This window comes from Ursus arctos, unplaced genomic scaffold, assembly GCF_023065955.2.
Source record: "Ursus arctos isolate Adak ecotype North America unplaced genomic scaffold, UrsArc2.0 scaffold_4, whole genome shotgun sequence".
Lineage (NCBI taxonomy): Eukaryota > Metazoa > Chordata > Mammalia > Carnivora > Ursidae > Ursus > Ursus arctos.
In genome coordinates, this window is record NW_026623056.1 from 16,738,352 (window position 1) to 16,762,107 (window position 23,756).

Genomic DNA, 23,756 nt, shown 5'->3' on the forward strand with positions numbered 1-23,756 from the left:
GCCTCCTTTCCAGAGCTGGCACTGTAGCACTGTTCCCTGTAACCTGGCACCCCTCTTGCCTCTTCCCCTGTCCATGATTGTGGGGGTCGGAGGGTTGCTTTCCTGGAGGTTTGGACCCTTGAAACGGACATGGTAGGGTACCCTGTTGGTTGTTAGGGGAGAAGAGACAAATAGCTGTGGGGTACTTCCAGAACACACTTGCTGGACTTACTAGAAGAATGTGATGCAGACCCCTATGTGTGGAGGAGGCCCTGGGTTTCGAGCTGTTTATAGCCCGAGAAGTCCTTTATGGCTTCAAGGTCTCATCCAGAAAAAAAGAGGGGGCTGGATGCAAGGAGTCTGACCTTCCCCATGCAGCGTGCCTGACATCCTGGGCCCGGAGTTCCCCCTCCTCCTTGCCTTCAGGGTCGCTCCGCAGTCGCAGTCGGGCCTGGGAGGAGAGGACGAGGTGTTTCCGGACTCGGCCCCAGGCCGCCCCTGCGTAGCTGTGACGTGTCTCGCCCCGCCTGCCTTGGGTGGTGACGCGAGTGGCCACGCCCCCGCGCTGACGTCACCGGCCCGGTTCCCTCTCCGGGGAGCGGCGGCGGACGCGCGGCTCCCACCCCCTCCCCTCGCACGGGCTCTCCCCTCCCCGGTGGCGGCCGCGGCCCGACCCTCTGCAAGGCGATGGCCCGGGCCCCGAGCGCGGGCTAGTGTGCCTGGGTGCCCGGCCATGGGCTGTATCGGCTCTCGGAGTCCGGCGGGTCAGGGTAAGAGGTGGAGGCCAGGCACGGGTTAGGGAATCGGGCTGTGGCTGCCCGGTGCGCGGGCCGCGGGCCGCGGGTGGGTGGGGGCCTTGAGGAGGGGGCCGGTGTTGTGAGAGGGAGGAGCCTGCACCGGGGAGGCGGGCCAGGCAAGAGGAAGGAGAGGGCAGGAGCGGGGAGGGGGCCAAATCGACTCGGCTTCGCTACCACGGCCTGCCTGCTTCTGGGCTTTGCGGGATAAACTCGTGGTCTTTCCGCCTGGATTCCCACCGCTGAAGGGGGCAGGAGGCGCACAGCCTTGGGAGGGGCAAGTTGTCCATGGCGACTGGCCTTCCACGCCCACACACTCGCCACCCCCACGGCCCACACCTCTCCGCTCCTCTGCCCTGGGAGTGGCCCTATGCTGGGAACCTGTGTCTCCTAGCTGTGTCCCAACCCCGTTAAGGAGGTAGCCTGCAAAGCCCGTCAAGCGCCCCACTACAGAGTTTTTGGCTAAAAGTTCTCCCTTCAGAGTCAGATGGTTAATGAAGGGGACTGAGGACCCACCGGGGGCACCTGTGAGCATCTGCCCACCTTAATTGTTTTAGTTCCCTTCCCCCATTTAAAACAAAAACAAATCATCCTACCTTGTGGTGGGAAAGAGGAGCCCAGAGAGAGGCCATTAGACCTTCCTACAACTGCTGATCCCTGCTGCTTGGGTCTCGGTTCCCATGGATGGTGGTGCACGCTGGGGCCTGGCCTCAGTCCAATGCATCTGAGGTCCACCAGCCTACTTTTCTTAAGTGTCATGGATTTCTCCAAGCCTAAGGCCAGGCAGGGATTCATGAGGTTGAGGGCTGGGTTTGGAATGGGTCCTGGGCTTCCAGGGCAGGTGGTCAGTCATACAGGCCTTAGTGTGGTTGGTACTTGAGATTCTTTGGAGCTAAGACTCTGGCTGAGATTTGTACTTTCCTTGGGTTCCCATGAGGAATTATGGGATTTGTAGTCCTAAATTAACCTCATGACTTTTGGAGCTGGGAAGCAGCAGGCTGCTCTGATCCCTCTGGCCCTGCTAAGGCTTGGAGTTCAGGAAGTCATTCCCTCCTGTAGTCAGGGGAGAGTTTGGCTGACCTCAGGACTGGCTTTGAGAGCCCTGATCAGGTACCAGCTGGGGGCCAGGGATGGCCTGTAACCTTGTGTCTTCCTTCTGGTTGGTAGCATTTCTGGGGACCACCAGCTGGCTGAGGCTCAGGGACAGAGACGGCTGCTCCAGCTAAAGGTCAGTTGTGATGTACGTTGCCTGTTGGCACTGTCTAGGGGATGGGCCTCAGCTTCCTGAGCTCCAGAGAGCTCTGCTGGGCCCCTTGTACTCCCACCTCCTCAAAGCCAAGAGGAAGGAGTGTTCTCCTTATGTGACTAGGCACAGGTTCCAAGTGGGGAGGGGACTGGCTCAGCATCCGGAGCCAAAATAAGAATAGAACTGGGAGCTGAGCCTGGAGCGGTTCTGGGCTTTTGGTTCTCTGCATCAACACAGCCAGCATGCCTATGATTTCTGTGCTGGGCAAAATGTTTCTGTGGCAGCGTGAAGGGCCTGGAGGACGATGGACTTGTCAGACAAGTCGCAGAGGTGAGACCAGGGACTGTAGATGTGATCTGGGAGGTGAGGGGAAGCTGAGGAGTATGGTGCTCAGGTAAATTACTCTGGCTTAGATATTGGGAACCAGGATGAAACAGGAACAGCCGGGGCCAGACAGGGCATCAGGAAAAAAGCCTTAGGGGGCTGGGGTGAAAGTAAGAAACAATCATGGGTTTGTCAGAAGAGAAAAGAGCTGTGTACCAGCTGATGCGGGTGAGAGGAAAGAACCAGGAGAAGGAAGGCACCAAGCCTGTAAAGGGTCCAAGGTGGTGGTGGGGAGGAGGATGGCGCTGGTGGTGGAAGAACGCGGTGTGCTTTCCAGGAGGAATGGGTAGGCCGAGAAACCCAAGATTGAGAATTTATGAAAGTTTAGGTTTCATCCCTAGGGTTCTGATGGCAAAATACATCCAGAGGAGGAAGGGGGCCCGTGGACTGCCACAAAGTGGCCCCAGGGGCCTGAAGGTCAGGAATGTGGAATAGGGGTTTTCAGAATTGTGGAGAGCACCAGGTGGTTGCTGATATTCTGGGAGGTGGGGGAGGGGTGAGGAGAAATGATATGGCAGCGCCGGATGAAAATGGGGATTTTGGCAGAAGTGGGAGCCCAGGTGAACAGCCTTTCCCCAACCCCCCAGTGGCCTCGGACCCCGCTTGGGCTGTGGAGTGGATCGAACTTCCTCGGGGCCTCTCTCTATCTTCCTTGGGATCTGCTCGGACCCTCCGAGGCTGGAGCCGGTCCTCCCGCCCTTCCTCCGTGGACAGCCAGGACTTGCCAGAGGTGCTGGGCCCCTGGTATTGGTAGGGGGAAGGGGGGCCGCATTCACATGAAGGGGATCTGTATCCTCCACCCCCGCCTCGCCAGCCTGCTTCTGGCTCCCTTTTCCTGCGAGCGGAGGCGCTATCCGGCCGGCGGGGCCCCAAGTCCGCCCCCGCGCCGGTCTGCTCTGCTCGGCTTGGTGCCAGCGGGCGGGCTCTGCTCCCGCCTTGGGCGCTGACGTCAGCGCATCCCAGGCCGTATCCCGGGAGACCCTGTTGCATGGTGATGGGTTGCCAGGGAGACACACACCTTTTCTCTGGGCCTGGGCCGCAGCTGCGCGGAGCGCCGGCACGGATGGCAGTGGCTGGGGGCAGTGAGGGGAGGGAGGGAGAGCGAGCCAGGAAACACCCAGCAGGTGCTCCTCCCCCCAGGCCTGGCCGGAAGCTAACGGCGCCACCCTGGGGCCCTTGTAAGCCAGGTACTGAGGCGGGGGGGGGGGGGGGGGGGCGGTGTGCGTGAGCGGGGGGAGCAGAGGGTGGGCCTGAGGTCAAGGGAGCAGGTGGAGCCCCTCTTGTGAATTGTGATTAGGAGAGCTAGGCAATTCCGGGGAGGGGGCATATGCCTCTGACTTCATTCATTCGTTGAGGGAAACATTTGTGGGGCTTGCCAAGGAACATTGAACCAGGTGCAGGGTGGAGGTAGGAATCCAGGTGAATCAGAGTCAGGCCGTGCCATCCCGAGATCCCTCAGAAGAGATGCAAGGGCAATGCTGGGGTGGGGGTGGGGGGTATTGAAGAAGAGACAGAGAAAACTGGACTGAAAACATGATAGGAGGTGACACTTGAGTCAGGCCTTAGATGGTAGGGAGCATTTTGTCAGGCAAGGATGGCGTTCTTAGCCCAGGGGAGAGCTGGGTTCCTTTGCCTGGAGGCAAGAGGGCTGTTTGCTGACAGGGAAGGTGGAAATGGGGTTTTCCTGGGCAGAGAAGCTTGGTGGTGCATTCCAAGGCCTGGAAGGGGTCACGGGGCTCACAGAGTGGGCCCCTTCAGTGTCTGGCTGTAAAGCTAGCACTTCACTGGGCAGTGGAGGAGCCCAGAAAAGATTTTAAATAGGGACATGTGATCAGTTGCACTCCGGGAAAAATTACTTGTTTACATTTATACTTTGCCTCATTCATTCAGCATATGTATTTAGAAAGGTTACTCTGTACCAGGCACTGTGCTAAACACTGGGGTGCAGCAGTGACCAAAAGAGACCAAATTCCTCCAAGAGCTAAAGACCAGTGAGGGGGGAACAATGACCAATAAGGAAACACACGAAGTAGACCATAATTACACACAGAGGGTACGTTCATAGAGGATGGTGACTTGTTATGGAGGGAGGATGGACAACTGGTAGTGTAGCCGGGAAGACCCTTCTGAGGGAATGATGTTTCAGCCAAAACCCAAAAGATGAGAAAGAGCCAGCCAGCCCCGGGGGGGAGGGAGAGGAACACTTATACAACATTCTAGGCTGAGAAAATCGCATGAATTGAAGAAGCTTGGGGAACCACAACTGTGCTAATCTGGACATGGGGTATTGAGGGCTTGAGGCAGGGAGGGCAATGGCAGTGGGAGTAGGAAGAGTGAGCAAAGCTTAGGGGAGAGTTGATGGTAATGCTGAGGTTCGGGGCCAGGCTGAATGGGCAGACAAATGGTTGGGTGATGCAGCGTAAGGAAGTCAGGAAGCAGGGCCAGATGTGGGAAAAGGTGTTGGATTTGGTTTTGGTCATGCTGAGTTTGTGACCCTGGTAGGCTGTAGAAGCAGCTAGGAGACTGAGATGTCCAACACCGGGAGGAGGAGAGGGGCAAAGAGGAGAGAACCTGGAGGAAATCCTTGATGCCCTAGCTTTCTCCCTTCCTCTTTTTTCTTCTCAAAGGCCCCACTCCATGGTTCTTGACTTCCCAACCTGCCTCCTTCCCCCCTGGGAGCTGGGAAGATGGGGGTGGGGTGGTAACTGCAGTTCTGCTCCTTCCGGTCAGCCTGAATCTCTGTTGCTCCTTGAGAGGACGTGGCTTGCTGGCCCTGGCTTCTTACTCTCCCTCTTACATATCCCGGCAGCCACTGGCACATATGTGCTGCCCCAGCATCTCTTCCCAGCTCCCATATCCCCTTGACACCTTGGGTGGGCTGTGGGCATGTAGGGGGTTGCTGCTGTCAGAGGAGCACTGACCCTCTGATGCTGTCACCCAAGGTGAATGTTGGAGACACAGTCGCGATGCTGCCCAAGTCCCGGAGAGCCCTAACTATCCAGGAGATTGCTGCGCTGGCCAGATCCTCCCTGCATGGTATGCACCCCTCTCCCATACCTCTGGCCACTTTGTCCTTCCTTCTTTCTTTTGCACATACCCTTGGGGACTCTATCCTGTGAGCTCTTGCTGGGATCTCCCACTTCCTCTCCTTCTCAGATGAATCTTAGCTCCCTCCTCCCATCCAAAGGCACATGTGGACCCTAACTGCCACCACCCTTCCACTTCCATCCCTGGCCTGTGCCTTACCAGGCTTCCTTCTGCCCCACCTGCAGGTATTTCTCAGGTGGTGAAGGACCACGTGACTAAGCCCACTGCCATGGCCCAGGGCCGAGTGGCTCACCTCATTGAGTGGAAGGGCTGGAGCAAGCCAAGTGACTCGCCTGCTGCCCTGGAGTCAGCCTTTTCCTCCTATTCGGACCTCAGCGAGGGTGAACAAGAGGCTCGCTTTGCAGCAGGTAGGGACAGGAAGGGGTCAGCCACATATTTGCCATGGGGATGCTCTTTCCAGACCCCCGTCTCTTCTCTCTCCTGTCTCCAACCTGAGCCCGTGTCTTAGTTCTTCAGCTCATGAATCCTGCTAATGAACCTTCTCTGCTAATACGTTCTTTGTCCTCCCTGACAGGAGTAGCCGAGCAGTTTGCCATTGCAGAAGCCAAGCTCCGGGCATGGTCTTCAGTGGATGGTGAGGACTCCACCGATGAATCCTATGATGAGGACTTTGCTGGAGGAACTGACTCAGGTGAGGGCTAGGCGATGCCAGTACCCCCAGCTGGGGTGGGACTGCCTGAGAGGCCCTGTGATTCAGAGCTCAGCCTTCGGAAGGGGAGGATGGGTGGGGGCAGACCCTGTCGAGGCCGTCCTTGACCTTCCAGGGGCAAGAGGGCTGTTCACGCTCGTGGTTGGGCAGTCAGCAGCTGCAGATGGAGTCGTTCCTTTCGAGCATGAAAGCCTCCTCTGCCTGTCTGTGCTGTGGGGCCTTGCAGTCCAGAGACTTACCGACACCTTCTGGGCAGCTGCATCTCGGGGCGGGGTGGGGGGGTCTGCCGTGCCTTGCCTTTCCCTTTCGGGGCAGCCTTCCGGCCGGCTGTGGCAGCACAGATGAGCCGGCAGCATAACACCTCCCAGGGCCGTGGCCCCAGGCGAACAGGAAGGCGTGCTGGGCCTGGACTGCCCACAGGGCCATGCTGGCTCAGGCTCAGCATCCTTGAATTCCATCTGAGACCTGCGTCTGGGCCTTTCTCTGGGCCCGTGCCTGCAGAGGGGACCCTGCAGGGCTATGCAGCTGTGCACGGCCCTCCTTTCATCTTCCAATTCCCAGACCACACGGCTGACTTTCTCTGTAGCTTCTGGGCTCATGCCTCACAACAGCACCCCACCCCCCATACTTCTTTGCCTTTGAAGATTGCCTCCACCAGCCCCCACCCGTCCAGCTAATTAACAGATTCTCCAAGGGCAGTACAGTAGAGCAGATTGGCAATACATTAGACCTCTGCTGTGGTCCAGAGGTGACCGATTTGGATGCCTGTGGCCAAGACGGAGCCCTGAACCACAAATGTTCTTGTTTGATTGAGTTCCAGGCCTGCTTTGACCCCTGGTATAACAATAATAACTAACATTTATCCAAGGCCACTACTACGCCACATAGGACCTTTGTGCAAATTAGAAAAAAGCACCTCTTTCTCTGGCGGGCACAGCCCCATGCTAGGCCTCGCTGTTTGGTGAGCTGAGTGTGGGCTGAACTCCAGTCAGCACTCACTGCCTTGGACAGGCTTCCCTTGTGCAGGGAACCTGCCGCACGACCGTGTGTGGTATCTGTGCATTTACTGCTCTCTTACTGTATGCAACATTCTTTTGTTCTCTCCACAACCCCATAAGTAGGTATAATAGATTCCCCCGATTTACCATTAAGGAAACAGAGGCACTGAGAGGTTAAGTGACTTGCCCAAAGTTACCCAGCTCCTACCCTCTCCCCCCAGAGCTAGTTATTGCCCAGGGTGGAGTGGGGAGAATGTGGCTTCCAGGTTGGCCAATTGAAATGGGGTGAATAGGGCTATCTTCTTTTCTCTCCCCCTGCAGATATGGCCGGGCAGCTGCCCCTGGGGCCCCACCTCCAGGACCTCTTCACTGGCCACCGATTCTCCAGGCCTGTGCGCCAGGGCTCTGTGGAGCCTGAGAGCGACTGCTCGCAGACCGTGTCCCCAGAGACCCTGTGCTCCAGTCTGTGCAGCCTGGAGGACGGGTTGCTGGGCTCCCCAGCCCGCCTGGCCTCCCAGCTGCTGGGCGATGAGCTGCTCCTCGCCAAACTGCCCCCCAGCCGGGAAAGTGCCTTCCGTAGCCTGGGCCCGTTGGAGGCCCAGGACTCGCTCTACAACTCGCCCCTCATGGAGTCCTGCCTTTCCCCCGCCGAGGAGGAGCCAGCCCCCCGCAAGGACTGCCAGCCTCTCTGCCCACCGCCAGTGGGCAGCTGGGAACGGCAGCGGCAAGCCTCTGATGTAGCTTCTTCTGGGGTGGTGTCCTTAGACGAGGATGAGGCAGAGCCGGAGGAACAGTGACCCTAATCATGCCTGGTGGTGGCATGTGTCTCCCGGCTGCTGCTGGGGGCAGAGCCTCTGTGCCCAAGTGCGGGCTAGAGGCTTCCGGCAGAGCTCCAAAGCCTAGAGGGCTCCTGGGAGCACTCACTCCTCCGTTGTGTGTTTTGCATGAAAGTGTTTGGAGAGGAGGCAGGGGCCAGGCTGGGGGCGCATGTCCTGCCCCCACCCCTGGGGTTTGCCGGGGCTGCCCGGGGCCCCGGGGCACGGCTACAGCTGTGGCAGACAGTGATGTTATGTTCTTCAATCAAAAACACCACGTACACATTTCCTCCTTGGATGACGGGAACCCCTAAGGGGGTGGTTGTGACTGGGCCGTGTGGGGTGGAATGGGAGGGACCCCCCCCCCGCCCCCTTCCCCATGCCTCTCTCTCTTCTCTGCTTCTCTCCACCTCCGAGTCCATGTGCAGTGCTTGATAGAATCACCCCTCCCCCAGGGCGGGCTGGCTCTTATCCTCCTGGAGCCTAGGATTGAGCCGTCCCCCAAAGGCCCCTCGCCCAGCTGGGCTCGTGCTGTGCTTCGCCTCTCCATCATCTCTAAATCTTCTTCTTTTTCCTAAAGAAAGAGGGGTTTTGGTCTGTTCTTTCAGTCGGGTGTTCTCTGGCAGGCATCGGATTGATGAAAGCACGTACCCTCCACCCTTTTCCTGGCCCCTTGTAGGTTGTGTGGGCAGGGTCCCAGCGGCTCCTGGCTTGCCTGGCTGCCCCCTTCACCAAGTTTTCCTTAGAGCCAAGCTGGGAGAAGGGGTGGCTCTGGTTGCTGTGGAGCTGTGACTTCGATGTTCTTCCAGAGAGGGCCACAAGGGGGCCACATGGGTGGTTGGGCAGTTGTCTGCTGATGCCTGAGCCCGGCAGGACTTGTGCCAACAAGTGACAGTCATGTGGGAGTGTCTCTCCTTGGGAAGAGGGTAGTGCCTATCTTGGCCGAATGAAAGGCCAAAGCTACAGTACTGAGGGCCTCTGCCCCAGCTGGGGCTTGGTAACTAAGCAGCGGAGGCCTCCGTAGGTCTGTATTCCACAGACAGCTCTGGAGTTTGACAGCTGGCGGCGCGGGGGGGGGGGGGGGGGGGGGGTGGAGGGGGGGGTGGGGGTGGCTGCAGAACTCGGAGCCTTGTAGGCTTTGAAAGGTAAGACGGCCCAAGGTAAGAACAAGAGCTGATGGGCACAGGCATTCTATATATAAGTGGCTCATTAGGTGTTTATTTTGTTCTATTTAAGAATTTGTTTTATTAAATTAATATAAAAATCTTTGTAAATCTCTATATACATCCGGTCATTGGAGGAGGTTCCAGTATAAACCCATCTTAGTTCTGCCCCTTTCCCCCTCAAAGGGGGAGCAGGGGTCAAGTGACTCTACCCCTATCCTGCCAGGGGGTTGCTGATCTTCCTGCCCAGGAAACACGTGCTGCAGGTGGGCACTCAGTCAGATTCCAGGTAGGATGAGCCAGGAGGAGCTTGGCACCACCCCAGGCCTGGAGGGGGGCTAGGGCTCCAGCCTTTAGTGTAGCCACCCCCTTTCCCACAGCAGAAGGAATAGGAGAGCTTCAGGATCGGCCAACAGCCATGGCCACTGCCATCCCAGGCCGCCCATCGAGGGTTTCATTGGCACTTGTCATCGCTGTCAGAAGGGCTGCCCTCCCGGGGGAGGCCATGATGGGAGCGGGGCCCCCAGAGTGCATGCACCTCCGTGGTCTCTGTGTCGCTGCTGCTGGTGGCACTGTCACGGAAGCTGGCGAGGGGCGGCCGGACTTTGACGCCCTGTGCTGTGACGGAGCCCTCGATTGCCTTCCGGAGCTGGAGGGGAGAGGGTCAGATGTGTGGACTCCGAGCTCCCTGCTCAGACCCCCACCCCCAGGTGGGCTGGACACAAGGCTGCATGCCTTTTTTCGAAGGAGAAATGGTTTGACAGCCATTAATCATCTCACCTCCTTTAGAGTGACAATCCCAATGAGTCTGCCGATACTGGTGACATAAGCATGGTCCACTCCCAGGAGCGAGAAGATGGTGTGAGTCTGTGGGGTTGGGAGAAAACACACTGGACGTCATGCGCAAGGGGATGATTCTAAATTACTGGCCAGAGGCGCCCAGGATGAGGTGGGGGTGGGGAATAGGGGTGTCGTAGGTGGGGGTGGGGGTGGGGGAAGGGAGGACTACCAGAGGGAAAAAAATGAGAATATTTCTGCAGCCAGGCCTCAGAAACTTGATAATGGGTATCTTTATGTTGCTTATGTTGATGGAGAAACAGGGGAAGGATTCTTCACCCCATGTTAGAAAGGAGGATGATGGAGGAGAGAACAACTGTTCAAATGTGACATCTAATGATTGGCCAGGCACTGGGCTAGGTCCTTCTGATTAGCAATTTCAGTCTCGTTCTGAGAAGTCAGGATGATGGCCATCCCTTGGGAGAGGCAGCATGAGGCTCAGTGGTGAAGTAACTTCACAGCTCCAGGAAGAGCTTTTCATCACACCGTTGGAGGAGGAAGCCTAGTGCCAGTCCCGTGCAGGTGTCCAGTCAGTCATGGAGGTAGCCATACCCTTTAGGGGTACCAGCCCTCAGCTCTGTGCCTCTCACCCCACTTTACTGGCTGACACATGCTTCCCATTTGCCTCCAGCTGGCCGGCAGTTAAAATGTCCCTTCACCCTGGCTGACAGGTCAGTCGGGGCCTGAAGCACTCTACGTCTTGACTACAGTCTGCCTCTTCTGGGGCCCAAGGGGCATTCCGGGTGTTGTTGGGACAGAGCCTGAAGTCCGGGGAAGCGACAGCCATCCACATCTTCCCATGTTTTTCTTGGTTTGGGCTCTCCCCCCAGCTTTCACATGTGATCCCCAAGGGCTCAGAAATTGTCAACCAGTTTCCCCTTGAGTTCTAAGTAGATTTTCTTGGGCCAGATGTCTTGAAAAACACTACTGACACAGCACTTCCTGGAATTGGGGGCCTATCACTTATCGCTGTGTTTTGAGTTTACTTGTAAGCCTCTCAGCTTAGTGTTTGAATCAAAATGGGCATTAATAACTCAGCTTTTTGAGAACCAGTTACTCAGAACTCATTATAACCGTCTTAAAGCTTTAAAAATATTTTCTTAAACAGTTGCTAAATTTTTTTTATTAAAGGACTTCCAGAACTTAACTAACTCTCCAGCTAAGGCATGACCATACTTATAAAAGCAGTTAGAAGTTCAGTTTTAGAACGAGCTTTTCTGTGCTCCTTCAATACCTTTATAACTGTCATGTGCTTATTAGCAAGTTCTTCCTCATATCTAACTGAATCCTACGTGCTCCATGTTTCCTTTAAATTCATCATCTGACTTCAGAAGGAAACATATCTTTATTATGAGATTTCTTGTCTTAATAATCCCGTAGCTTTGTCTTCTCACAGCTTAATAATCCTCTATCTTCTCCCAAGTAGAAGAATTGTCCTCCTGGATTTTTCTTTTTCTCCACAGTCCTAATGAGAGTGAGCTTCTAGCGGGCTCTATGCCTTTTAGGTTTGCAAACCACTGGTCCCCCCGGGCAGTCCCCAAGCCCCGCTCATCTGGTTCCCGAACATCTTGGCCCTTCTGACTCCCTCACCATCCTTACCAGGACCAGGCCACAACATCCTTATGGGTTCTGTTTTTGGTCTCCCTTCCCTCCAACTTGTCTCTGCCATCCTGTGAGCTTTCTCAAACTTGAGTTAGAGTCCAGACTCCCGAGAATGGCCCACAAGACCCTTCCCGAAGCCATCCCAGCTGGTCTTTCCAGCCTCAGATTCTGCGGGGCCCTCCAGCTTCCAGTCTCACATAATCACCCATCTGTTTTTCTGAAAACATCCATTTCTTACACACGTCAACCCTTCCCTCGCTGCACTACCTTTTTAAGTCCGGCTGTCGGCCTCTCGGTACAAGCAGTGGTGGTAGTCATTCCTCACATACACTGAACTCCTACTTCGGCCACACTGTCCTAAATATCCTGTTTCAAGTCCTTCATCCAAAGGAAAACCTCTGATACAGTACTGATCCCCATCCTACAGATAAGGAAAGGGAAGCACAGAGAGGCTAAGAAATTTACCAAGGCTACACAGCGGGCAGACACGTGGGGACTGAGGATTTTGGTAAAGCCTGCCTGGCCTAGCTTTGGCACCCTAGGCTTCCCTGCTTTCCCCACTGCTTGTCTGTAGGTGGCCTCCGAATGAATGCAGCATCCAGCTGGTACGTCACGGGGCTCTAGTCTCAGGGGTCCCTAAATAGTTTCCAATGAATTCCCTCTCCTCCTGAATGTTCTCCTCCTGAACTTGATTAGGCTACTACTAATTGATTCCTCAGGCCTGCAAGGACAATTTGAATTCTAATCTTTTATGTTCTTATCGCTTCCAGTTCTTTGTACTTTTGTTAGTCGGTTCCTCAAAGGCTTCTTCTCTTCCTCTGATTTTTAAGTTTGTAACAAATACTTACTTTGTTCTTTTTCATTTTAATTTAATTAGATACCAGGGAGCCCACTGGAGGGCCCGCACATCTTGGGCTTGGGAACAGTGAACTGACAGGGAGAGGGACAACAACATGGCCTTCTGAAAGAATCCTGGGACTGGGGCCAGGAAATCTGGGCTCTGGGCCTTATTCTGCTGTACTGACTCGGGCAAGTGACCTCCTCACTGCCTCAGTCTCCCTGGGTATTAAAGTGGTTAAATCTCCAGGCTTTTGGGTCAGACCATCTTGGGTTCCAGTCTGATTTTCTGCTTACTAGCTGTGTGACCTTGGGCAACTTGCTTAACTTCTCTGAATCTCAATGTTCTCATCTATAAAAACTGGAACACCGCAGTATCTATTTCACGGTCTTGTGAGGATTAAGTTAAACATGTGAAGAGCTTAGCAAGTGCCTGGCACATAGCAGACACTTAAAAAATGGCAACATTATTATCACCGGCATCGTTATGGGATATTTGAGGACTAAGTAAGATGATAGAAAAGCCTTAGAGGTCTTAGGAAGAAAGGCTTTCAATAAAAACTTGGTATATTCTCAGGCCTATAGATTCTTCTCTTGCGGTTGCACTGTAGTTCCCCGGTCACTTTGATCTGAGGTCTTTACCCAAAGGCTTGTAAGTTCCTTTATTGCCTTTTGCTTTTCTGTTCCTCTGTGCCCTGTCCCTCCTGGCCCAGCCCCTGCTTGTGCGAGACAGGCTGGCTCAGGCACACAGCGCGCGCCTCAGCTAGCTGCCGGACCTGCAGACCTTGGGAGCGTTCTCCGCTGCCAGCAGCCCGCAGGCCTTGGAGGCGTGCACGGTAAATCTGCCAACAGTTTAGCTAACATGCTTGGTTTCTACCCCAGCACCCTGCTAGGTTTGCCTGCATTCCCTTAGAAGCCGGAAGGTGCCAGATGCTGCTGCTGCTCCATGCTGGGGAGCCCCCCCCCCCCCGTCAGCCTCCCCCTCCACCAACCTGTCTGCCCTCAAGTGTTCTCCCCGCTTCTGCGGGCCCTTTGCCCTTGTCCTGAGCTATCTTCCCGTGTCCCCTACCAGTTTTCCTTTGGCCTACATTAAGTCAGACTTCTGGGGTCTGACATTCCAAGCCCCCCACTGGGCGTTTCTCATCTTTGTTTATCTCTTCTCTGCAGTGTCCCCACCCCTACTTGGATGTTTGTTAGCTTGTTTATTAGGTTTTCTTGTCCTGCTTGTTTCTCACCCATTTTTTTCAGCGTGGGTGTAGCAGCTTTGTTGGGTGCTGGCAGTCTCCAGCCTGGCTCTGACCCTAGCCTGGCCTTCTGGCTTCCACCCAGCTCAAACCCTGTCTTTGTTGCTGCTTTGGTCCAGAGTTCCCTGGGGGCAAGGCTGAGCAGAGGAAAAATGATGCCTGGCTCCACCGTAGGGAGGAAGAGGCTAAGGGGCCCTGGCTCCCGGCCTCCCATCCTTTGAGGCAACGTGTCTGAAAAACATCTCAGCAAATGGCCCACCCTCTGCCGTCCTGTTTTCGCCCACTGGCCTGAGTCCAAACTGTGGGAGGACCTAGGTCCCCACCCTGTGCTCCTGAGAGCCCCGGCCAGCCGCAGGTCACGGCCCCTACCTTGTGCAAAGAGGTCCGCTCTACCAGCTGGAAGGGGGCGGGGTCAATTTTGCAGTCACTGAAGTTGACAGGTTCATCCAGTTGCTGTTCCTCCCACTCCAGAATCTGAGAGGGTGAGACTAAGAGGATTAGGGGGAAGGTGCCAATAGCTGCTCTCATCTCCTTGAAAGCTGGCCCCTTTTCTCACCCCACGGTCCCTCCCATGGGGACAGCAGCCAAGATGATGACTGCACGCTCCCAGGCACAACGAGGGTCCAGAGTCCAGTCACACCTTACCTCCTCAGGGGTCATCTCGCCTTCCAGGTCTGAGTCACTCTAGGAGAGAGGGAGGGAGGTTGGCAGCTAGCGGCTGGAGGGAGGTGGAGGTGGCTGTACCCCCCAGCTTGGGGAGGCTGACGCCACTAGACCCCAGCCCTCCCCATCTAGCGCTCCTGAGCTGCAGGAAGAAAGAGAACACTTACCGCCAGGGAGATTCGGACCCGCTTCAGCTTGCGCTTGTCGCATGATTCCGACTTCTCCAACTTTGTTAGAGCCAAAGAGAAGAGGAGTTGACGTTACAGGGAGCGAGGTGAGGGTTAGTGGTGGAGCTGAGAGGAAGGGCACATAGCAGGGACAGCGCTGACATCTAGGAGGGCAGAAGGGCAGGGAGAATGGAGACAGGCTTTGTGGGGTAAATGGAGAGGTGGTCTCAGCGTCAGAGAGAAAGATGGAAAGAAAGAGACAGATTCCAACCACTCACCTCTGAAGCAGCCTCGGGGGGTGGACTGCCACAGAAGAGGCTCCTGAGGGCGATGCCTGCCTGCTCCATGTTCCCTGTGTTCCCAAACACAAGGCGGGCGGGGGGGGCAGTGTCACCTTTGAGGGAGAGGACCAGCAGAGGTGCGGAGGGCAAGAGGAGAGGTGTCCTGGTTCTACCCCTGGCTCATCTGGGCAGCCTCTTACCTGGGACGGGCTCAAATAAAATCTCAGGGGCTGGGTTCTGACTCTGTTAGCGGGAGACAGGCTCACCTGCAGGACTCTCCCCGAGGTTCATGGTGTTGCTGGGCCCCCTCTTGAGAGCAGGCTTCAGGGGTTTGTGAGTCTCTCCCCGGGCTGCAGGGAAACCTGAGTCCTCCGTGTTCACCTGCATGGGCAGGAAGGGGCTGGTAAGGCTATGGCCCCAGATTGCCTCTGTCTTGCCCTCCCCATCAGTCTCCGTGACATTTAGGAATTTTGTGTGACTGTAGGGCTTTCCTCCTCACCTGGAAGCGGACGGAGGTCTCAGAGCTAGGAGGACTCTCCTGATCAGAAGGGGGAGAGGTCTGGGCAGCTCGACGCTCTTGTATGTATTGCCGCCGGCGTGCTGGGCTCAGCTGGGCCCCCAGCAATGCCACCACCTGGGAGCGCTCAATGGAGCCCAGGAGGATCATGGACTCTGGACAGAGCAGGTGGGAGGACTCAGGAGCTGGGGGTGAGGTCCTCCTACCCACCCCCCTGGCCCTCTTTCACACCCAGAGTGTGGCCTTGAACATAGGCCACACACCAGAGGGAACTCCTGGCTGGCAAATGCTGGCCTGCTCCCTTTGGAACCAAGGAGACTGGTTCTGAGCTTCCTGCGCCCTCGCCCTTCCTGAGTGGCAACCCTGGGAGACGCCTCTAGCAGCGGGGTCCCCTCCTGGTCTCACCAGGGGACTCTACTAGGGCCAACATGCGGCCCTTGGTCCTGTGCAGCGCCAGCCGAAGGTCCCGGAAGGTGCAGCTGAGGGCCACGTGGGGAACGTCCCTCACCATGATGTCCTCCACTCGCATCCGGTACTGCCTGAGGCCAGAGACACGAGGCACTTGGTCTGTGGTCAGGATGGGGAGGGTAGCCCAGAGCACTACATCCCAGGGCCATAAAGAAGGCCCTAGAGCCTGTGGGGACAAGGGCTGAGAGCCAAGGAGTCTGATCAGGTGGGGCCAGCCACGGCTTCCCCAGCGTGTGGACGGGGCAGCTCTGACCAGAAGGGAGCAGGGTGGCTGGTCTTCCAGCTTCACTGTCTGAGGACCTTGCTGGAGGTGGGTCTGAGAGGTCCTTCTGACCCTCACCCACACCCCCCTTGTCGCCCAGCCCTCCATACTGGTGGCGGCCCCAGCCCAGCTCAGGCAAATAGGGCAGTTTCTTGATCCGGATGATGCTGTCATAGAGTGAGGGTTGTAGGCTCTGGGCAACGGCGTTGGCCAGGATGACGGCGATCATGACGGGTAGGATGTGGGCGATCTGGCCCGTGAGCTCGAACACAATCACGGCCGTGGACACTGTGTGTGTCACTGCTCCTGCCAGTGCAGCTGCCCCTGGAGATAGCCACCCTCAGTCTCCTCAGTGTGCCCAGGCCCCAGGTGACCCTCCCCGCCCAGAGATGGTCCTCTGGGGGCCCTCAGGGCCACCCAGTACAGACCTGGGGATCGGCTTCTGCATCTGAGGGAAGCCTGGTTCCTTCCAGCAGGGGGCACCAGAACCTCAGACCCGGCTTGGGGGCTTCCAAGACAGATGGGGCCCTGGAGCACTCACCTACCACGGCATAGCCCCCGGGCACAATCCGGTAGGTGCTGCTGTCAGTGTGAATCCCATCTGGGAACCAGGCGGCCATGCTTTCCCCCACCAGACGCCCGAATGCTGCTCCTTCAGGGAGGGGGGTGGGAAGAGAAACAGGTAGTGGAGGGGGAGGGCGGGGGGCACTAGGAAGAGAGAGGGTCAGAAGGTGGGGGAGGGGCCAGTGGGTCACTCAGTCCAGGGGACAGTCAGTGGGGTGGGGGTTGGGGCTGGGGCTGGACCAAAACCCGCTCCCAGGCAGTGAGGGGACGGCCAGCAGGTGGGAAGGGTGCAGGCTAGGACCACAGGCAGCCGAGGACTCACCAATGACAAAGACTGGCATGAAGGCCCCGCAGGGCACTGGGATGGTGGTGGCCAGTGCAGACATCCAGAACTGCAGGCAGGAGACGGTTCAAACAGGTAGAGGCACCCCCAGGCCCCAGGCAGCCCCCAGCTCCACCGTGAGGAGCCCACCTTGCTTATCCGTCAGGCACAAACTCCCAGCCATCCCAGAATCCCCCAGAGGTGAAGAAAGGACGAGGACTCCAGAACCAGATGGCTTGGGTTCAAATCTCACTCTGCCATCTCGCTCTGGGCCAATTATGTAACTTCCTTGTGCCTTGACTTCCCATCTTTAGGACAGGGCTACTGATAGTACCTTTCTCATAGCACTGTTGTGAGGCTTGAAAGGAATTACTATATGGAAAGCGCTTAGAACAGCGTCTGTCACCTAGTAAGCCCAGGTCAGCGTCAGCTATATATACACGTTAAGGAGCCCTACCTTCATGAGAATGAAGATGACCAAGGTGAGGAAGACGTTGGCACGTGGTGGGCTCCAGGCCTGTGAGGTTCCTGGCGGCTCTAGGTCCTCCACCAGGCCCTGGCGGACCCATGTCCGGTTGTCAAACAGGGTGACCAGAGTTTCTTTCTGTGAGAGCTATAGGTGAACGGGTAGGTGTGCCTCAGGCCGGGGAACAGCCAGGATGAAGGGGAAGGGGCCCCCAGGAGAGCGAGGGCTGTTGGCTTTAGAAGGGAGGTACCCCAAGGGAAAGCACAAGTGTCTGTTTTGCTTGGATTTACCTGTCCAGCCATGAACTGTCCAAAGCCAGGGGGGAAGGTCAGAGTGGAGATGAGCAGGGTCACCAGCGCTGGGAAGAGCAGGCGTCTAGAGACACAGGTTTCATAGCACCAGACTTGCGTGGTGCGCCTACTAGACTGGCGGTAGGCTGGGTGCCCTCACATACCTCAGGGCTGAGGTCACAGCAGAGTCTCGGCCCTTACATAAAAGCACACAGCTGGGAGAGAAGGTCCCCTTTGCTGTTCACGATGTGACGGCCCCAGGGTGATGGCCGTCTGGGGTTATTGTAAGCCCAAATGCCTTTCTGTCAGCTCGTGACTCCCCAGGTAGGTAGCAGAAAGTCCAACCCCCCGCCCCAGCCCTCTCTTGGACACCTCTGAGCTGTGACTCCTCCCCATGCTCTCAGAAGCCCCAGCTGAAGGGCACATTGTGTGAGTGTGGACGAGTTTTTGCCTGTGTCTGTTTCTCTGTGGTGACTTAGAGTGAAGGTGAGTGTTGGGGAAACTGGGGTCACTCATGAAGTTGACCAAAGGTGCCAGAGGGAGCAGTTTCAGTGGGCTGCCCTTTCTCTGAAGGACGTCAGTCCCAATAGAAGTCATGTCTCAGGCCTTCCCACTCCTAATCCTCAAGGTCACAAATGAGAGAGCTATGCTCTGGAGATAAAAAAAAAAAAAATCTCACTCATCTCCATGTTTCAACAGGGGGGAAATTAAGGCTCAAACACTCTCCAGGGAGCGCTGCCATCTGGCCAGGCCAGGGTCCTAAGGAAGGCTTAGTCTTTATAAATATAAATATATATTTACTTATTTAAATTTTATTTTTAAGTAATCTCTACACCTAATGTAAGGCTCAAACTTATAACCCCAAGATCAAAAGTTGCATGCTGTACTGACTGAGCCAGCCGGGTGCCCCATTTTGGTCTAAGATGCCTTGACTAAAAATTCATAAGTGCCAATTTTGAGGTAATTCATATAAAAGCCAAAATGTTCACTCATCCGGGAAAACACCATTGGTTGATGTTCTCAATGAAGTGCATCTTTAACTGGCACGTTTAACTACTATGTGCCATCTCACCTGTCACTGGCCCTCCCACCCTTGCACAACCCAAAGAGGCCCAGAGAGGAGAGCCCAGATCCAACTCACTTCTTCATGAGGAAGCGGTTGATGGTTTTCTGCTTCCGCATCACCTGCACAATCTTCCTGTTCAGGTAGACAAAGAGCGCTCCCCCAAAGCCACTAGCAATACTGGAGAGGGAGGAGGCACCAGAGTAAAAGGGGGAGGTCTTCCCTCTTTTGCCTCCTCGTCCCTGATGCCCCCCGGCTCCCTGAGCTCCTCACCCAATGACAGCAAAGGCCGGCAGCTCCTGGAGGTCGAAGGGGAAGTCAAGCCGGAATCGGGTTTTGAAGAGAGCCGTGATGGTCTCTTAAAGGAAAGCAGAGGAGCACAGGGAGGCAGGTGGAGTGTGAGGGCCCCCACCTGAGCCACCTCAGGGGCTCCCCACCTCCCGCAGACCCCCCCCACCTTCGTCGCGGTTCCAGACCGCCAAGACGCGGAAGATGAAGGCACTGAAGGCGGCAGCAAAGAAGCCCCGCCAGTAGTTCCTCACGGCGAAGACGGTGGACGTGACCTCGATGCTGAACAGGACGCCTGTGAGGGACCAAGGCCGAGCGCCGCTTGAGGTCTGGGCCCGGCCAGAGGGCAGCAACCCAGACGAGAGGGGCAAAGGAGGTGAGCCACGGGCAGCGCTGGGGGGCTCGGCTGGCTGCCTACCTCCAATAGGAGCCGCGAAGCAGCAGCCGACTCCCACGGCACAGGCAGCGGCCAGCATCTCTGTGTTCCGGGACTCGTTCTGGAAGGAGCAGCAGTGGTGGACACGGGTGTCAGCATGGCCCCAGCAGCCCAGCCCTCCCCTCTACCTTCCCCCAGAGTCCCCCTTACCTCATAGATGCCCCCAAAGAGGGAGAGGAACTTGCTGAGCAGGGCGGCACACATACTGGCGATATGCACGAAAGGGCCCTGGGGGTGGGGACAAGTGGTGAGGGACACGCCCTGACCTTGGCCTGTGTTCTTCCTCCACTGGGAGGGACTCCTTCATGCCCCAACCTGGAGTTACCTCTTTGCCAAGGGGCATCCCGCTGCCCAGGGCACAGGTCAGCCCAATGACCTTAGCTACGAAGGTCTTCAGGGTGAGGTATTCCTTCAGCACCACTCCCCGCAAGATGGTCTTCATCTCAGGGATGCCGGACCCTGGAGAGGTTACAGTCCCAGGAGAGTCATTTGATGGGCCCGTTTCAGGAGGTCCCCTCTCTGCCCTCCCCTTCTCTCTTATTGTACCGACAGCCTGAGGAGCCAGGATCTGTGTGAACCCAGCTGAGAAAGTGATGAGGACGATGGGGTAGGTGACCCAGGCCAGGTACTGCAGCAAGAGGTTGGTGTTCAAGCCCCGGGACATCCACTGTTGAGCTGTGGGGAGAAGAGGAGCTGCTGGACCCCAGATGCACACACCCAGTCCCCACCTAGCCACTGGGACATACTGATATGACAAGCTGTCCCAGGCAATATTGATCGCAGAGAGCCTGGGCACAACGGGTAACGAGGGGGCCCTAGAGGGCATTTGCTGGGACGAAGATCACAATAGGTAAGAGGGTCAGTTGGAGAGGGGAAGCAAGAAATTGTGGCCTATGGGAGTGGCAGTGATTATGCCTGAAGAGGGATCAGTCAGGGTGGCTGGGGAAAGTGGTCAGTGACCAAGTGATACTTGGATAAGTGTAGCATGGAGGAAGCAGGTTGGTTCTTCCCAGCCTTCCCCTTGCCAGCCCTTGTCCTCACCCTGCAGACAGGCAGCGATGGCGTAGTCCATGGCCCAGCTAACCAGAGCCATGAGGAGCCCCAGCAGCACCAGGAAGATCCAGTCTTCACCAACCCTGGACACTAGGAACTTATGGCAGCGCACAGAACAGACTGAGAGTAGGGAAGGGAAGAATGGGCCGGCTAGCACCAAAGTGCTCCTACCTCCACCCCCACCCCCAACCTCCCACCTCTCAGTGGGTAGCTCTGTGACCCCTGTCCCCCCCAGCACAGCACAGGACAGCCAGGTCTCCCGCCTCAACCCAGGTCTCACTGCGGCATCGGGCGCAACGGCTCTGTCCATATTCCAGGAGCTCTAGGGGAGCCCGAGAGGAAGGTGGACCCCGCCAGGTCTCGGGCCCTCCCAGGCGAATCCGAGCAGCTTCCTCTTTGGCAAAGGCCCCAAGGTCCTGAGTATACCGGCCGTACATCTGAGCAATTGCGAAGATGGGGGCATTAGCAGATGTGGGCTGAGTGGGGACCCCTGCACCAACTCCCCTCCTCCCAGCCTCCACATTATATGCCCCCTTTTGAACCACCAGTTCCCACTTCCGCTTGGGGCGTGGAAACAATGCACACTGCACACAGTGGGGGCCGTCCTGGCCAGAGTGATGGGGACAGCCAAGGTACAGGGCATGCTGGGGGTGGCAGAATAATTGGTCCTCTTCTCCCAGGCCTTCCTGGGAGCACGGAGGAGGAGTGGGATGAAGTTCCCAGAGGAGGAAAAGATGGAAAAACCTCAGGCAGTCTGAAAGTGGGAGGAGGGGAGAACAGAGAATAGGGATGGTCAAGGACGGAAGGGTAACAACAATGAGGGCCTCAGGGAGCTGGGGGCAGCTGAGTTGGGCCTAGGAGCAGGCGGGGCCTCAATCCTTATCACGTTCCTGCTGGGCCTCTACCCTGTGACCAACTCAGCTGCACCCTTCCCACCCACCCTAATCCCCTTGTCCCCATTTTCCACCCCCACCCCCCCACCAGCCTGCCAGCCTAGCTGGGAGTGGAAAGTCTCCGGGTGGGTGGAGAGTGCTTGGTGGCCTCAGCCCCACTCTGGAACTGCCCTGAGTCCAGAGGTGGGTTGCGGGCTGGCAGAAGCTGATGGCTGGGCTGTGGCTGGGGATGTTGGGGTGCTGGGACGGGAGAGTCTCCGGGGCCTTGGCTAGACCTGCCAAGCTGGGCGTGTGTTAGGGGGTGGGGAGTAGATTCCGGCTGCCACCCGCAGAGCTTCGGGACACAAAGGGCTCCTGTTGGGGCTGGGGTTGGTGGGGGGGGGTGGAGGAAGGGAAAGATAGAGACAGAGAGAGAGTGATAGAGAGGGACGAAAGGGAGGAGAGGGAGCCAGAGAGAGGAGAAAGGGGGAAAAGAGAGGCCAGAGGAAGGGACAGAGAAGAGAAAGAAGGAGAGGAGAGGGGAAGAAGGAAGGAGGAAAAGAGAGAAAGAAAGAGAGTACAAAGAGGCGGACACAGCGCCGGAGGGGGAGGTGAGTGTGTGAGAGAAAGACAAAGGGATTAGAAGGACAAGGGGGAGAGGCTGGAGCAGAGAGTGTTCGGGAGAGAGCATGACCCTGAGGATTCGTTCCAGAGATAGAGACCAGGCGGAGGAGGTGGAGATGTGGCTACTGCCACAGATGGGCACCATTTCTGAGGTCAGGTGCCTGGCTTCCTTGACCAAAGCCCCATTCTCAGCCAGTGCAGATTGACAGACACCTCCCCCACTAGGCGAAGGCTTGCCCCTCTCCCCTTGCTCCACCCCCGCCCTTGCCACCTCTCCCAGTCATCCTGTTTCATCCAGTCTCTCTCTTATAACGGGCACCTCCCAGCCCCAGCTACAGCCCAGGACCCCTCCTCCTGGAGATGTTCCCTCCCTGCCTCCTTCCTGGGCAAATTCCAACCCAAGCTGGTAAAAAGGAGCCACAGGACCCACTCCCTTCCCTAGAGTTTGGGTCCTCTGCCCAGTGACACAAGAAGGGGCAAAAGGCTTCTCAAACACTAAGTTACAATGGTGGCCATGAGTCAGCTCACAGCCCCAGGACCCCTGCTTCTAATGAGGTCAAGGGACACCCCTGAGGTGGGTGGGGGCTGGATACCCAGAGTCAGCATGGACAAAGGTCCCAATTCCCACACCCATTCCTGCTTGACGCATCCTCCCTATAGCTCCTGTACCCCGGGGTGGCAGGCCACCTCTTCCCTCAGAGAATCCCGAGGGGTTCCTGCCAATGTTGGGTTGCCAGCCCCCCCCCCAACCTCCCGCCCCAGGGGTAAAGGGCTGGGTCTGGGTTTGGGTCTAAACATCTTTCTACACACTCTTGTTTCTACTTCCAGCATAGTGCCATGCACTTCGTGGGGACAGAGGGAATGTCTAGGATGGTGGAAATGGGAGGGAAGAGAGAAAAAGTTCAAGGGTGTGAGTGGTGCTGCGGAGGGGTAGTGGGGTGCTGAGACCTCAGCCCAGGTGGTGAGGGGGAGGAGCAAAGAAAAAGTGTATCTGTAGGGGAGGTAAAGGGAAGGACACCTGGGATAAGCACCTGATGTCCTTGTCCTGTGCAGCGCCCCCCCCCCCCAGCTGCATGCAGCTTAACACCCTTTAGCCCTCCAGCCTCTCAGGGCCTCGAGCCTCAGTTTCCCCAGCTCAGAAGGCTAGGGCGGGCTTGGGGTAGGCCCCCGGGCCTCGCGCTGCCAAGGGTAACTCGGAGCAGCGGTCCCGGAGTGTGATTCCTGAGGGCTCGTCTCGGCTTACCAGGGTCTGCTCGTACTGCAGCGCCCGCGGCTCCATCCCTTCCGCCGCCGCCGAGGCCCCCGCAGCCGCCATCTCTGCCTACAGCCGTCCGGCCTCCCGCTGCGGCTCGGGCTCGGGGTCGGGCCCGGACTCCGTTCCCGGCCCGTAGAGCCCGCGCCTGCACCCGTCCCGTCCCGTCCCTGCCGCCTGGGCGGCCGAGTGCAGAGTGCGGCGGGCCCCGGGCGGGCGCTGCTGGCTCAGCCTCCCGCTCGCGTCCCCTCCTCGGCGGGCGGGCCGAGGGCGGTGCCCTCCGTGCCGCTCCGCCCGCCCGCCCATCCACAGGGGCCGGCCCAGCCGGGCGGGGGTCTGCGTTGCGGCCGCCTCCCGGGCTGCGGGGAGGCGGCAGGGGGCGCTTGGAACGTGCTACCCGGCGCCCCCTCCGCGCGAAGGCCTGGGACTGAGAGGGGCGCCGGGGCCCAGAGTGGGGGCGGGTCCGCTGGCACGTGGATGGGCCGGGCTCGGCCCGCGGCGCCCGGAGCCCG

At 57.4% G+C, this 23,756-nt stretch overlaps 2 protein-coding genes across 6 annotated transcripts; one reads left to right on the forward strand and one right to left on the reverse strand.

The window, feature by feature from the left end:
• Positions 1-536: 536 nt before the first annotated feature.
• FAM131A (family with sequence similarity 131 member A) lies at positions 537-9,237 on the forward strand. Of its 4 annotated transcripts, none has more exons than XM_026497466.4 (6): positions 537-749; positions 2,991-3,133; positions 5,346-5,439; positions 5,676-5,858; positions 6,026-6,142; positions 7,480-9,237. In XM_026497466.4, exons 1-6 carry the CDS (start codon positions 713-715, stop codon positions 7,953-7,955), a joined length of 1,050 nt encoding a protein of 349 aa, XP_026353251.2. In that variant the 5' UTR covers positions 537-712; the 3' UTR covers positions 7,956-9,237. The 4 variants fall into 4 exon arrangements, with proteins under 4 accessions (XP_026353251.2, XP_026353258.2, XP_026353263.2 ...); XM_026497473.4 differs by lacking the exon at positions 2,991-3,133 and adding an exon at positions 1,941-2,001 and having other exon boundaries at positions 7,480-8,556; XM_026497462.4 differs by lacking the exon at positions 537-749 and adding an exon at positions 2,028-2,349 and having other exon boundaries at positions 7,480-8,556.
• CLCN2 (chloride voltage-gated channel 2) lies at positions 9,163-23,753 on the reverse strand. Of its 2 annotated transcripts, XM_026497455.4 has the most exons (24): positions 23,236-23,487; positions 20,777-20,933; positions 20,485-20,616; positions 19,990-20,118; positions 19,769-19,902; positions 19,594-19,671; positions 19,426-19,504; positions 19,177-19,302; positions 18,993-19,077; positions 18,798-18,899; positions 17,657-17,741; positions 17,358-17,513; positions 16,901-16,970; positions 16,556-16,666; positions 16,125-16,338; positions 15,690-15,823; positions 15,267-15,439; positions 15,034-15,148; positions 14,765-14,838; positions 14,487-14,546; positions 14,302-14,340; positions 14,026-14,130; positions 9,917-10,003; positions 9,163-9,785 (listed from the first exon to the last, which is right to left on the reverse strand). In XM_026497455.4, exons 1-24 carry the CDS (start codon positions 23,305-23,307, stop codon positions 9,591-9,593), a joined length of 2,712 nt encoding a protein of 903 aa, XP_026353240.2. In that variant the 5' UTR covers positions 23,308-23,487; the 3' UTR covers positions 9,163-9,590. The 2 variants fall into 2 exon arrangements, with proteins under 2 accessions (XP_026353240.2, XP_057162497.1); XM_057306514.1 differs by lacking the exon at positions 9,163-9,785 and having other exon boundaries at positions 14,026-14,144; positions 23,236-23,753.
• Between the last annotated feature and the right edge of the window lie 3 nt (positions 23,754-23,756).

What these genes read in the sequence shown, in the direction of transcription:
- FAM131A (XM_026497462.4), top strand. Translation starts at nt 2,262, where the DNA reads ATGCCTATGATTTCTGTGCTGGGCAAAATGTTTCTGTGGCAGCGTGAA. An exon ending in TTGTCAGACAAGTCGCAGAG is followed by an intron (nt 2,350 to 2,990) that starts GTGAGACCAGGG and finishes CCAACCCCCCAG; the next exon opens with TGGCCTCGGACCCCGCTTGG. An exon ending in GGCCAGATCCTCCCTGCATG is followed by an intron (nt 5,440 to 5,675) that starts GTATGCACCCCT and finishes CCCCACCTGCAG; the next exon opens with GTATTTCTCAGGTGGTGAAG.
- CLCN2 (XM_026497455.4), bottom strand. Translation starts at nt 23,307, where the DNA reads ATGGCGGCTGCGGGGGCCTCGGCGGCGGCGGAAGGGATGGAGCCGCGG. An exon ending in CTTCGCGGCTCCTATTGGAG is followed by an intron (nt 19,303 to 19,425) that starts GTAGGCAGCCAG and finishes GGTCCCTCACAG; the next exon opens with GCGTCCTGTTCAGCATCGAG. An exon ending in GGGTCCGAATCTCCCTGGCG is followed by an intron (nt 14,341 to 14,486) that starts GTAAGTGTTCTC and finishes CCTCTCTCCTAG; the next exon opens with AGTGACTCAGACCTGGAAGG.